This window comes from Sphaerodactylus townsendi, linkage group LG16, assembly GCF_021028975.2.
Source record: "Sphaerodactylus townsendi isolate TG3544 linkage group LG16, MPM_Stown_v2.3, whole genome shotgun sequence".
NCBI classification, from domain to species: Eukaryota; Metazoa; Chordata; class Lepidosauria; order Squamata; family Sphaerodactylidae; genus Sphaerodactylus; species Sphaerodactylus townsendi.
In genome coordinates this window covers 28,712,970-28,725,724 of record NC_059440.1, presented here as the reverse complement: position 1 = coordinate 28,725,724, position 12,755 = coordinate 28,712,970, and the positions used below count along the sequence as shown (strand labels likewise).

The 12,755-nt window shown below is 46.7% G+C and overlaps 1 protein-coding gene across 1 annotated transcript in view; it reads left to right on the top strand.

Moving 5' to 3' along the window:
• PLEKHN1 (pleckstrin homology domain containing N1) overlaps positions 1-12,755 on the top strand; it is a 60,438-nt gene that overhangs the window by 39,095 nt on the left and 8,588 nt on the right. The window contains exons 6-9 of the mRNA XM_048518640.1: positions 153-233; positions 9,063-9,132; positions 10,224-10,378; positions 11,911-12,096. Coding sequence (XP_048374597.1) covers positions 153-233; positions 9,063-9,132; positions 10,224-10,378; positions 11,911-12,096 — 492 coding nt within the window. The remainder of the gene's footprint in view (positions 1-152; positions 234-9,062; positions 9,133-10,223; positions 10,379-11,910; positions 12,097-12,755) is intronic.

Sequence of the window (12,755 nt, the reverse complement as noted above, 5' to 3'; positions counted from 1 at the left end):
ATATTACAGAATGCACACAATTGAATTGTGTGGCTTTTTGGTGCCTTCCACGTTTGTCACGTGCAGGAAACACAGTTAAGAGTTAAGCAGATTGGATCTACAACGGTTATCTTGTGGAAAGTTAAATCATTGGTTGTTGTTTTGTCTCCCAGGAACAACATGACCGCCTGTTGATCCTCTATCCTTCCACCCTGGTCATAGTATCCAAAGAGCGGAATGGCCTGTACTTTAAGGTAGGACTTTTCCCAGGTTCCCATCCATCTGCACTATCATATTTATCATGACAACTGCTCTTGGAAGACCTCCCAGAGATTTGAACTAATACAAAGTTCTGCAGCAAGTTTAAGAGAGTTATACTGTAGTGAACTTGTAATGAGACCCTGTTGCAAGGTTTGCGTTGACTTTCTATATGTTGTCAAAGTGCTGGTGTTAACCTTCAAAGCCTTAAGCTGTCTGGGTCCTGTGGGTACCCTTCCTTTCTGAAAGGGATGGTGATCAGGGATCGGTAGTGGTACCCTCTCTTTGGAATTCGATTTATGAGAGATCCAACTGGGATTCTCACTGTTGGCTTTCCGAGGTTAAACAAAGATTTGGTTTCCTTCTTCTGGTTAATTTTTTTGGTTCCTGATCTAATGTAATCACATAATTCCCTGGTGGGTTTTTTGGGGGGGCTATGCGGACAAAACCCACGAAAGCGATTCTTTTCAAAACATTTTAAATGCTTTGTGCGGAAAAAGCCATTGTTAAATTTGATGAGCCCCTCTCAATCCACAGCACTTCAGAAAGTGCCGGAGGCACTTCATAAACACATCCTTGTTGCAACAGTTCTTACAACAGCCCTGTAAAGTAGGTTAGTCTTAATTATATCCCGTATGCAGCTGAGGCTGAGTCCTGAATTAGACTTTACAGAGAAAATGCTTGAACTGCCTAATTAGTGTGTGTGTGTGTGTGTGTGTGTGTGTGTGTGTGTGTGTGTGTGTGTGTGTGTGTGTGTGTGTGTGTGTGTGTGTGTGTGTGTGTGTGTGTGTGTGTGTGTGTGTGTGTGTTTGGAGTCTGATCAGGAGCAGAAGGGAGGCAGTGGAGAGGAGCTGCCTAAGCTCCTTCCCTCTCCCTACTTTTTACTCTTAATTGCCTGCTGCTTTCTCACCTATGGGAGTAAAGATGCTCCTGTAGGAAAAGGTGATGTTAAGTTGGCAAACTCAGCGGGAGGAGAAAGGGTAAAGGAGCCCCTTCCCTCCCTCCATGCCTCAGCTCAGACTTGGCAAGCTCCCACTGATGCTTATATTTAAAAAATTGTGCCTCCACCCACACATTTCCTGTGCAAACATCTGGTTTGGGCCTCGGAGGGAGTGGCTTGGTTAAAGTTGCTGGATGATTAATTAGAAGGACGGGATTTGAACTGAGGGCTTTCCTTAGCACCCTCTCTTAAGCTCCTGTGCTATATCCACCCTCTTAATTATCTCCTCTCCTGTCCAGTAGTACCTTAAAGATCGACAAGATTTCCAGGTATAAGCTTTTGATATAAAGATCAACAAGATCTCCAGGATATAAGTTTTGAAGAGTCAAAGACTGTCAACAGCCAACACCCAGGTGGTCTCGAATCTAGATCCTCCATGGCAGACCAACATGGCTACCCTCCCAAAGTGTCCTCTTTGGGAGAGCCAGTGTGGTGTAGTGGTTAAGAGCAGGTGGGTTCTAATCTGGAGAACTGGATTTGGTTCCCCACTCCTCCACCTGAGTGGCAGAGGCTTATCTGGTGAACCAGATGTGTTTCCACACTCTTGCATTCCTGCTGGGTGACTTTGGGCTTGTCATAGTTCTCTCAGGACCCTCTCAGCCCCACCTACCTGACAAGGTGTCTGTTGTGGGGAGAGGAAGGGAAAGGAGCTTGCAAGTCACCTTGAGTCTCCTTACAGGAGAGAAAGAGGGAGGTATAAATCCAATCTCCTCCTCCTCCTCCTCCTCTTCTTCTTTTTCTTCCTCTTCTTCCTCTTCTTCCTCTTCTTCTTCTTCTTCCTCTTCTTCTTCTTCTTCCTCTTCTTCTTCCTCTTCTTCTTCTTCCTCTTCTTCTCTTTCTTTGTGTTGCGTCGGCTTCAGCAAAGCCGGCTCGTCTGAGAAGTTGCCCAGCAATGTGCCATCAGAATCTCATAAGTATTCTTGACACGGGGAAACACCTTGCCCTTTCTTTAGGGCTGGATGGGAGGGTGGCTACGTTGAAGATATTTTGGCCCTCTGGTAGGCAGCGACTTGTCAGTGTTTGTGGTTAAACTCTCCTGGAGCTCAAAGGCTGGCTGCATCTGCATTCCTTTGAAGCCACAGAAAATGATCTCCCTTGACATTTGGAGGCCAAGCCCATCAGAGGCCTAATTCCCACGCCTGTGTCAGGGCAGTATCACTTCCACCTTCAGGGTTCGTTGCTTCTTGATGCATGTAGATTCTCTCTCTATTAAGGATAAAAATAAAACCCCAAGAATGTCACCAATAAGGGTTACGAGCCCGGCTTCTTTATAGCGTGCTGTACAAGGGGATTGGTTTGCATTCAGTTAGCTGAGCCCCCAGCTCCAGTCTGAAGAAGAAGAAGAGTTGGATATTTATCCTCCTCCCCCTTTTTCTCCTGTAAGGAGACTCAAAAGGGCTTACAAACCCCTTTCCCAGAGAAGCTTCCACAGTTCAGAGCAGGGACTCAAACCCAGTTCTCCAGATTAGAGTGCACCTGCTCTTAACCACTACACCACGCTGGCTCTCTGAAGTGGTACAGTTCAGACTCAGGTTGATCACCTTGTGAGAACTAACCTCTTGCAAAGTATGAAGAAGTGTGCTGCTCACAGAATGGCTGTTTACCGCATGTCTTTTCCTACCGCCTCATCTTAAGAGATAGAGGCCTGGCTCTGCGTTCTCTTTCTTGGAAGTGATATTGTTTAGAACAGGGGTCTGCAACCTGTGGCTCTCCAGATGTTCATGGCAGGGGCTGTCCTGGCAGGGGCTGATGGGAATTGTAGTCCATGAACATCTGGAGAGCCACAGGTTGCAGACCCCTGGTTTAGAACATAGAATGAGGCCTTTTCCATTTTGGAATTCCCTGGCTAGGAAGACTTGACAGTGGGGTTGCCAGTCTCCAGGTAAGGCCTGGAGATCTTCTGGAATTACAGCTGATCTCCAGACAAAAGAGATCCACTTCACACTGGCAGCTTCAGAAGGCAGATTCCGTGGTATGGTTCAGGTGTATTATTTTATATTCTGAGGACTTGCATCTAAATCTATAACGTTAACAGATTCAGGACCTGTGTCTTTTGAAATTCAGTGAAATGTGGGGGGGACAGGAAGATAATCCTTTCCTCTCCACTGCTTCAGAGATTTGGTTACAGGGACACCTGCTGAATTTGATCCGCTTTTGATCAGACTCATGCTTTGTACACTTGAACATTCACAGCTAAGCACAAAGGTACCTTGCAGATTTGATATGAGTAAAGTTGTCAGCCCCATGCTGAGCCCCTCCCCTCCCACCCCCCCTTCCCAGGCCCCACCCCCCAATTCTCCAGTTATTTCCCAACCTGGAGCTGGCATCCCTACCCTGTTTCCCCGAAAATATGACATCCCCTGAAAATAAGACGTAGTAGAGGTTTTGCTGAAGTGCTTAATATAAAGCATCCCCCGAAAGTAAGATGTAGCAAAGTTTTTGTTTGGAAGCATGCCTGTCGAACAGAACACCAGAGCATGGAGCTTTGAAGTTGAAAAATAAGACATCCCCTGAAAATAAGACATAGCACATCTTTGGGAGCAAAAATTAATATAAGACACTGTCTTATTTTCAGGGAAACACGGTAGCCCTCCAAAGACCTTACGTTAATTCAGTCCATTATAATCAGAAATTGTCATGGGATTCCTTTTCGAAACACAAACTCCTGCAGTAAGTGCCTCCTTCGTGAATCATGGATTCTTTGGTCGCCTTCTGGGACAGTTTTCACAGAACACGCCTGTGGTTTCATGGGTGATACACCAGGACCCAACTGGCGGTAGCAGCTGGCTGGATTTGGGAAGGTTCCCAGAATTCATTGCCACCTTTGGTCCTTTTGATGGACAGTGACAGAGGCGCTATTTTGAAGGATCCGCCTAAGTCTGGCCACAGTTTTGGATCTATTTGGGTGCTTTTTCTCTCTTCACATTTCTACCCACAGTAAGACTCAGAGCACGGCCCAGGCAATAGCACTGATGGAGTTAATAACCTAAAAGTGCAACCAGAATTCTCCTGGAACTACAATAACCTGCAGACTGTAGAGATCAGTTTACTGGAGGAAATAGCTGCTGTGGGGAGAACTCTATGATATGTCATAGAGCAGTGGTGGCAAACCTATGGCACAGGTGCCAGAGGTGGCACTCAGAGCCCTCTCTGTGGGCACGCGTGGACAGAGTTTGTCATGTGATAATAGTGCAATTATTTCAAGGAGATTATTAGCATTAAACCTAAGACCAAGTTTTGGGGAAGCAGTGTAGGTAACCCTGTTAAGCCCTACTGATTTTCATGAGAAGAACGAAAGCATGATCCTTTACCTGGGAGTAAGCTCAGTTGCTGGCAATGGGGTTTGCTTCTGAGTAAACCCTCCTAGGGTCGTGATTCACCTGTTCGAAGCATTGCACAGTTGCTTCAAAGCAAAGTCACTGACTACCACCAAGCTTACTCCTGAGTAACACACGCCTCGGAGCCAACCGTTTTTTCTATACTGAAACCTCAGTATTCAGGTTAAATTGCCATGTTGGCACTTTGCGATAAATAAATGGGTTTTGGGTTGCAGTTTGGGCACACGGTCTCAAAAAGGTTCGCCATCACTGTCATAGAGTCATGATGAAATGGAAGTCCTAGAGCAGGGGTAGGGAACCTGCGGCTCTCCAGATGTTCAGGAACTACAATTCCCATCAGCCTCTGTCAGCATGGCCAATTGGCCATGCTGGTAGGGGCTGATGGGAATTGTAGTTCCTGAACATCTGGAGAGCCGCAGGTTCCCTACCCCTGTCCTAGAGAGATATCTTATCACCCCTGAGTTTCCTGCCTTCCTCAAACCTGCCCTCCCCAGGAAATGCTCCCAAATCTCCAGGGATTTCCAAAGCTGGAGTTGGATAAACCTACATAGCTTAGGGAATATACCATGTAAATATACCCTCCCCCCAAATCGACAAGATATTTCTCAAGCTGCTGTTGGAAGTTCATGGGTCACGCTTGCTCTTCATATGACGGCAATGGAACATTTGCTTTAGTGTGGGGCTCTTGGCAGAGATGTGCTCTGGTGATTCATAACCCTGTGACAACACTGTGGGAACCTGACTTTCCATGGGCATGTCTGGGCACGGACCCATCCACTGTACGTTAAGTTCCCCATTCCAGCCTGATCACGCTCAAATCCGGACCGATTTGTGTATTGCAAATTAATGGAAAGAGACAAGCCAAATTAGGTTGCTGTGGGCTTGGTCCAAGCCTTCGAGCGAGATTCTGCACCTGTCTATCTTCACTGGGGATTAGGGTGGCTAGTTCCGCCCCTGGCTGCAGTGGGGGATGGGAGCTTAGGGTGGCCAGATTCAGGTTGGGAAATTCCTGGATATTTGTGGACAGAGGAGGACAGAGTCCTCAGTGGGTCACAAGGCCATCAAGTCCACCCTCAAAACACCCATTTTCTCCAGGGGGACAGATCTCTCTAGTCTGAAGATCAGCTGTCATTCAAGGGGATCCCCAAGTCCCACCTGGAGAGTGGCAACCCACTGGGGGGCGGGTCAAATTGTTAAGACATAACGTAATTTAACATTATAATAATCATAGTTGTTTATTTGACTCCCCTCCCATTTTACCCTCACGACAGCCCCGCGAGAGTTTAAACTCAGACATAGCGATAGTGCCACAATCACTCAGGAAACATCACAGCCAAGGGAGAATTTGAATCCTGATCTCCCCAGCTGAGGTCTAACACTCCCGGCACTGTCATCCCACTGGCTCACAACAGGGTTGAGTGTTGAGGTCAAGAGTAAAGCAGTGAGCCAGTTAAGAGGCAAGATCATTTCATCCCTGAACTGTACCGGACCAGTTGAAAATCAGCAATATAGCACTTCCTGGTGGCCAGAGAAGGAATCTGACCGGGGTGTACCTGTCCATCTAAAACTATAATTGGTGTGCTGTAGGGCTGTTCTTAAGTATGTTGTTTTATTGAATTAAGTTTCTAACTGTGAATTGTAAGCCACCTTGAGTCTCAAAGGGAAAGGCAGGAAATAAAATATTCTAACAAACAAACGTACATGTATAAATTATGCCCTGTTCTACTGAGCTGTAACTCTCTTGCTTTTTTAAGTCCACACACCCAACACACGTTTTGAATTCACTAAAACAGATTGAGAAGGGTTGCCAGCTAAAGACTGGAAAATTCCTGGAGATATGGTGGCATGGCCGTCCCCCCCCCCGCCCCCGGAATTGATCTCTGTTGTTTGGAGACTGGTTGCAATTCTGGGAGATTTCCAGGCCTCACCTGGTAGTTGGTAATTCTAGGAGGACAGGGCTAAAAACAATTAGACAAATTAATAGGGGAGAGGTCCATCAATAGCAACTAGCCATTATAGCTAACCTGCCTATTTGGAAGCAGTATACCTTTAAAAAAAAAGAATTCTTATTAGTTCCATTTTATATAATAAACAATACATAAACAAACAAATACTAACATGCACTTAATAAAAATAAAAAGAACAATAATGAAAAAATGTGAAAAGATGAAAGCAAGAGAACAAGAGAAAAAAAAGAAAAAAATTATTGTATACATATAATGTTGACTTCCTCAACTCATCGAGAGAATCTCCAAATAATTTTCTAAGTTACCAAGGTGGAATTTGAAATTCCTCTTTCCACCCTTCTCTTCTCTCTGTCTCTTCCACAAATACATGTTATTTTGTTTGATCTTTGAATAAAACAGAAACCTTGATCCTCACACAATGTTCACCCTCCCAAGGTCACCAGCCTTTCTCAGAAAATCAAGTTAAGATCTGCCACCTTGCCCTGAGCAAACTGTTTGGGAGAGTAAACAGCATCAAGGATCACCCAAGGCTGGGATTAAACAGTCAGAGAACAAAGTCCTTTTGGGTTACAGAATTGCCTTCCTTTATAATAGCGGCTCTTGGAATCCACCACAAGAATCAGGGGTGATCTTCCAGCAAATGCAAAAGTCATGCCGTACTGGACCCAAGAGTGGTCAGGCCTTGAAATGCTTGAACCTCATTGTGCAAAAAAGACTACGACACAACAAATGGGCTAGTTAAAATTGTGCAGCAAGGCCGGCCATTGCTTTCCCCAAAATATAATGTTCTCTACCTATTTGTCAGGTCATAATCCTGTCCTTTTGTTTTGATTCAAAGCTATTTAGTTTGGTAGTGAAGGATACTTCTATGACCACTCCATCATTAACTGATCATTACCCAGAGGCATAGCTCCAAGGGGACAGCGGGTGGGTGCGTGACGCACGGGGCGTGCACCCCTGTGGGGGTGTGATTAGGGCATTCGGGGGCGTGGTGGGGCGGGGGCAGAGGACACACCCGTGCACTAGGCACTTTCCCCCCTTGCTACGCCTCCATCATTACTTAGTGACTTTTAGGTCTAGAAGGGGTCTGTAACCTGCGGCTCTCCAGATATTCACGGACTACAATTCCCACCAGCCCCTGCCACCATGACTAGCAGGGACTGATGTGAATTGTAGTCCACGAACATCTGGAGAGCCACAGGTTGCAGACCCCTGGCTATGGGAACTAGGGATGCCAGCCTCCAGGTCGGGCCTGGGGATCTCCTGCAATAACAGCTCTTCTATTGGAGGTGGAGGACATCTTGTATGGGTGTCTTCTCCACAAATTGCAAGGAGGCAGGAACCAATCAAAAACTTTCCAAGTCACTTCCTGTAGAGGTCCCAGAGGCCATTTTACTTCAGTATTTTTCCTGCCTCTGCAGGGAGTGCACGGTTTGTGATAGGCTCTTTCAGGCTCCTAACAGTAGTTTGTGTGACTCCCGACTATGAAGATAAGTTCCTCCTGTTTACTCCAAACAGATACTTTGGAGAATGGGCTCTGGATATTGTATCCCACTGAAGTCTCTGCCTTCCCTAGGTTCCACCCTCAAATCTCCTGGAGTCTCCTAAACTGGAGATGTCAACCCCATTCTCCCATCACCGCTGGTGGCTGGGAGGTGGGATCTGGCTACCACAGTGGAAACATAATTTCGATAGAACTGGGAGCTCCATTGCGATGTTCCATTCTGAGAGGCTGGTGGAACTGGATAGATTCCTGATGCCATGGCTGGTACTCCTGTTTGTTTGATTGATTGATAAGTCTGCCTTTCTCACAAGAACTTACATAGAGACTACCTAGAGCAGTGGTGGCGAACCTTTGGCACTCCAGATGTTATGGACTCAATCCCCATCAGCCCCTGCCAGTATGGCCAATTGGCCATGCTGGCAGGGGCTGATGGGAATTGTAGTCCATAACATCTGGAGTGCCAAAGGTTCGCCACCACGGACCTAGAGTGAGTCAATACAGTTATCAAAAGGGGACATTCAGTAAACAATGTATTAGAATCACAGAAGTCTGGAACCGACCATTAATCTAATGACACATTAAGCCGTGCAGAAATGATATAGTAGGATTTTACTTAAGCTGCACACAGCAGTATAGATTCTAGTTGCTGTTGACTCTGGAAATTACCAATTCTGCCCCCTGAGTTTCCTAGTTGAGTGAGGGTTTGCAATTCAGGGATGGAAGGCATCATGTGAAGTGAGCCGTGGGCAAGCAGTGAGTCAGGCGAGACTTGCAAATAGATCCACAGAAATTACTAGCCCATGGAAATGTTTTGGCAGCCTCACTGGCTGGCTTGTGGCTGTAAAGAACGACAATCGACTCTGTAAAGGTTCCCTGGATCCTTTACTCAGAAAAGTCAAATTAACAGCTGGTGATTTAGAAGCCTGGTGTAGACTGTTGTGGCAACATGGAAGACTGTGAATGATTAAACATTTGAATCCTCAAATTTGCTCATTCTAACCCTTTTATACAAACAGGGAGAATTGCCTCTAAATGCGATCCAGGTGAAGTTTGAAGAAAACCAGAAGACCTCTTTTCTAATAGAAGGTACAAACAGGGGGACCTGCAAAGGGGTTTTTTGGGGGTGGGGTAATGAGATTAATTTGGAAATTCTTCAGTCCCTCACACTTTTGTATACTGTTGGGGTTTTGAGGTGCATGATTTACCTCCTGTGTTTTGTTCCCTTCGAGTGACTATCAGCCACTTATAACATTTTGTGCCTCCTAGAGCAGAGATCCCAATGGTGCTCATGAGCCAACACCTTTCCTGTTGTCGGCCAAGGGTTTTTAGGTAGTGGGTGGAGCCAGGGAAGGCATTGGCCCAGCAAGGTGTCTGATTGACTACTGCAGAGGTCTGCAACCTATGGCTCTCCAGATGTTCATGGACTACAATTCTCATCAGCCCCTGCCAGCATGGCCAATCGGACTACTAGAAACCGGACTACTGGAAACTTTATTGGCTGTGCAGATTTTTTAAAACATTGTTTGGGCAGCAACTGCCAGCACGGCGCAAGGATCTGCACTGTATTACTGAAGTTATGCTTTGAATGACTTTGCCTCGTGTAGCGGTCATTTTCTCGCTGCGCCCACCATGTCATATCAGAATTCCAAATGTGCCCACAGGCTCAAATAGGTTGCGGCCACTGTCCTAGAGCATGCTTAGTCCTTACCAGGCAATTGTTGTTTTTTTCTTTTGACCAACATACAAAGTTTTATTGTACTATATACCTCATAAGTCCACTGGATTTGAAGATTCCCCTATCTCTGTGGTGGCGAACCTTTGGCACTCCAGATGTTATGGACTACAATTCCCATCAGCCCCTGCCAGCATGGCCAATTGGTAGTCAGTAGGTGTCAGGCTTTTCTTGGTTTGTGAGGTGTGTGATTATCCTGAGCCAGCCATTTTGCTATTACATATGCCACAGATGGAACCAGGAAATGGTAGTTATTAGTTAATGTGTAATTAATGTGGAGTAGCAGGAATTGGTGCTACAGCTGAGGACGAGACATACAGCAAAGAACAGTTCTGTCCTAGGAAGAGACATTGATGTCTTTAAGTCACAAAACAGACGCTTTACGAATGGTTCTAAAGGAAACAGAGAAGGCGTAGATCAACGGACTGGTTTATATTCCTTGTAGGCCGATTAATCAACTCCATTCGGGTGATTTGCCCCAGCTATGAAGATTACCAAGAGTGGTTGTACTGTCTTAAGACCGCTCAGTTCCGAAATGCTGATTCTTCCCTTTCTGGATCTGAAAGTCTCTCAGGACCAAAACCACCACAACTGGGTCTGGTAAGTTCCCATAATACTAGGTTGACCCTAATTTCTCTGGCGATGGTGCCACATGTATTGTGTTCAAGTGTACCCATTTTTGTTTCCCAAATGAAAGGAATGGGAGTATTGAATTGGTTTGGTTGTGGGGTTGAATTAAATTGACTGTTCTGCTGAATCTCCATGCCTCTTATGTGTCTTCTCTGAACAGTTCATGATCAGGACATGATGTACAGAGTCTGAGCTGGGTGCCAAAAGTACCGCAATTCAAATCTTGTTTCACGGTTCCCAGCCTCCAGCTGGGGCCAGGAAATCTCCCAGAATTACAGAGTAAACCAGATCAGTTTACTGGGAGAAAATGGCAGTTTGGAATGGCAGTTTCCAGTATAACCCACTGAGGTTTCTCCCCTTCCCAAACCCTACCCTTGTCAGACTCCACTACGAAATTTCCTGGAATTTCCCTACCTGGAGTTGGCAACCCTTATCTCTACCATGAACTTACTTGGTGGCCTTAGGAATTTCCAGTGCCTGCCTCCTCTCTTCTTCCTAATTCTTCATCCTGAATTCTTTCCTTCACTGAAAACAGATACATAGTAGTCAATGCCAGAGGCGTATCTAGGAAAAATGTAGCCCGGTGCAAAATCGTATGGGCCACCACCCTCCCACACCTTGACCAAACAACTTTTTTTGCAGCAGGTCTTGAACTCAGTGTATGGACCTGGGGGGAAGGAGGAGGGGTGTGGGCAGTGGTGGGATCCAAAAATTTTACAAACAGGTTCCCATGGTGGTGGGATTCAAGAACTGTGGCTGACATTAACCACCAGATGGGGAATTAAGGGCGGGCACACACGAATGGGGGCATGGCCGGGCATTCTGGGGGCGGGGCATTCCTGGGCGGGGCTGTGGGAAGGACTTGAGCCGCCAAGGCCGGGTCCCTTGCGTGACAGATAACGCATGCACGCATGAGCGCAGGCTGCCACGCCCACCGGTGCACCTCCTGCTAGACTGCTTCAAGTTCTGCGCGCTACTGCTGAGAGGAGGGGCGTAACTAAGGCAAAAATCACGTGGCAAAATCACCCATCAGTAACCCCCTCTCGGCACACACAAATAATTAGTAACCTACTCTCGGGAACCTGTGAGAACCTGCTGGATCCCACCTCTGGGTGTGGGGGGCAATTTCCCGCTCCCCACATGCCTAAATGGCCACAGCCCAGGGACATTTAACTCCATATGTCCCCCTGGGCGGCACATCCCTGCTCAATGCAGCAGAGAGCTATAATCCACAATCTGCATATCCCCACCCCTTCATCTGCATAGTCTTGCTCCTCAGTTCTGTTTTTTGGTCACCCTACTGTGGGACAGGACTCTGGGAAGAGACTTTTATGTTTAGTACGCTTATTTTTGTGCTGTACAACGTCAGCTGCCCTGATGATCTTGGAAGATGACGAGGGTTAGAATCCGTTCTTTGTTGACTACGGCCAATGCTCTGTCCTCTTTAGCTCTTTGCAAAGCACAGTCACTCCAACTGCTTCCCCCCTCCTTTATTGTTTCAGCTCTCTGGCAGCGGGAGAGGCTCCCTGAACTCTGAAGGTCGAACAAACTCCTGGGCGTCAGGAGGCAAGGGAGCGACTTCCACTCACCACTCCCAGAACAGCATGGGCTCCTTTTCCGAGAGGCAGTCGTTTGGGGCGCTGCCTGAAAGCCGGCTGGGGGAAGACTGCGCACCTCAACCTGGCCGTGTAAGTGTGCAGTTGGAAAGCGCAGGCCAAGGGAAATCTCTTTAGTTAAAATTGCCCATTACCACTACGTTTTTGCTTTTGTTGGCCTCTCTAATTTCTTTTTCCATCTCGGAATCCCCTTCTGCGTTTTGGTCAGGGGGACAATAATATATTCCTAATATTAAACTATCCTTCAACCCTGGTATTGATATCTACAGTGCTTCTGTAGGGGAATCAGCTCCCCCTGCATTGTCTATTTTATGTGACACTTTGCTCTCTTTGACGTAGAGGGCAACCCCACCCCCAATACGCCCTGTCCTATCCTTCCTGTAGAGCAGTGATAGCGAACCTTTTCGAGCCTGAGTGCCCAAATTGCAACCCAAAACCCACTTATTTATCACAAAGTGCCAACACAGCAAATTAAACCTGAATACTGAGGCATTAGTTCAGAAAAAACGGTTGGCTCCAAGGCATGCATTACTCGGGAGTAAGCTTGGTGGTTGTTGGTGGCTTTGCTTTGAAGCAACCGTGCAACGCTTCCAACGGGTGAATAACGACCGTAGGAGGGTTGACTCAGAAGCAAGCCCCATTGCCAGAACCGAGCTTACTCCCAGGTAAAGGATCGCATGAAAAGCTGTGGGATTTAACAGCGCTTAACAGGGTTACCTACACTGCTTCCC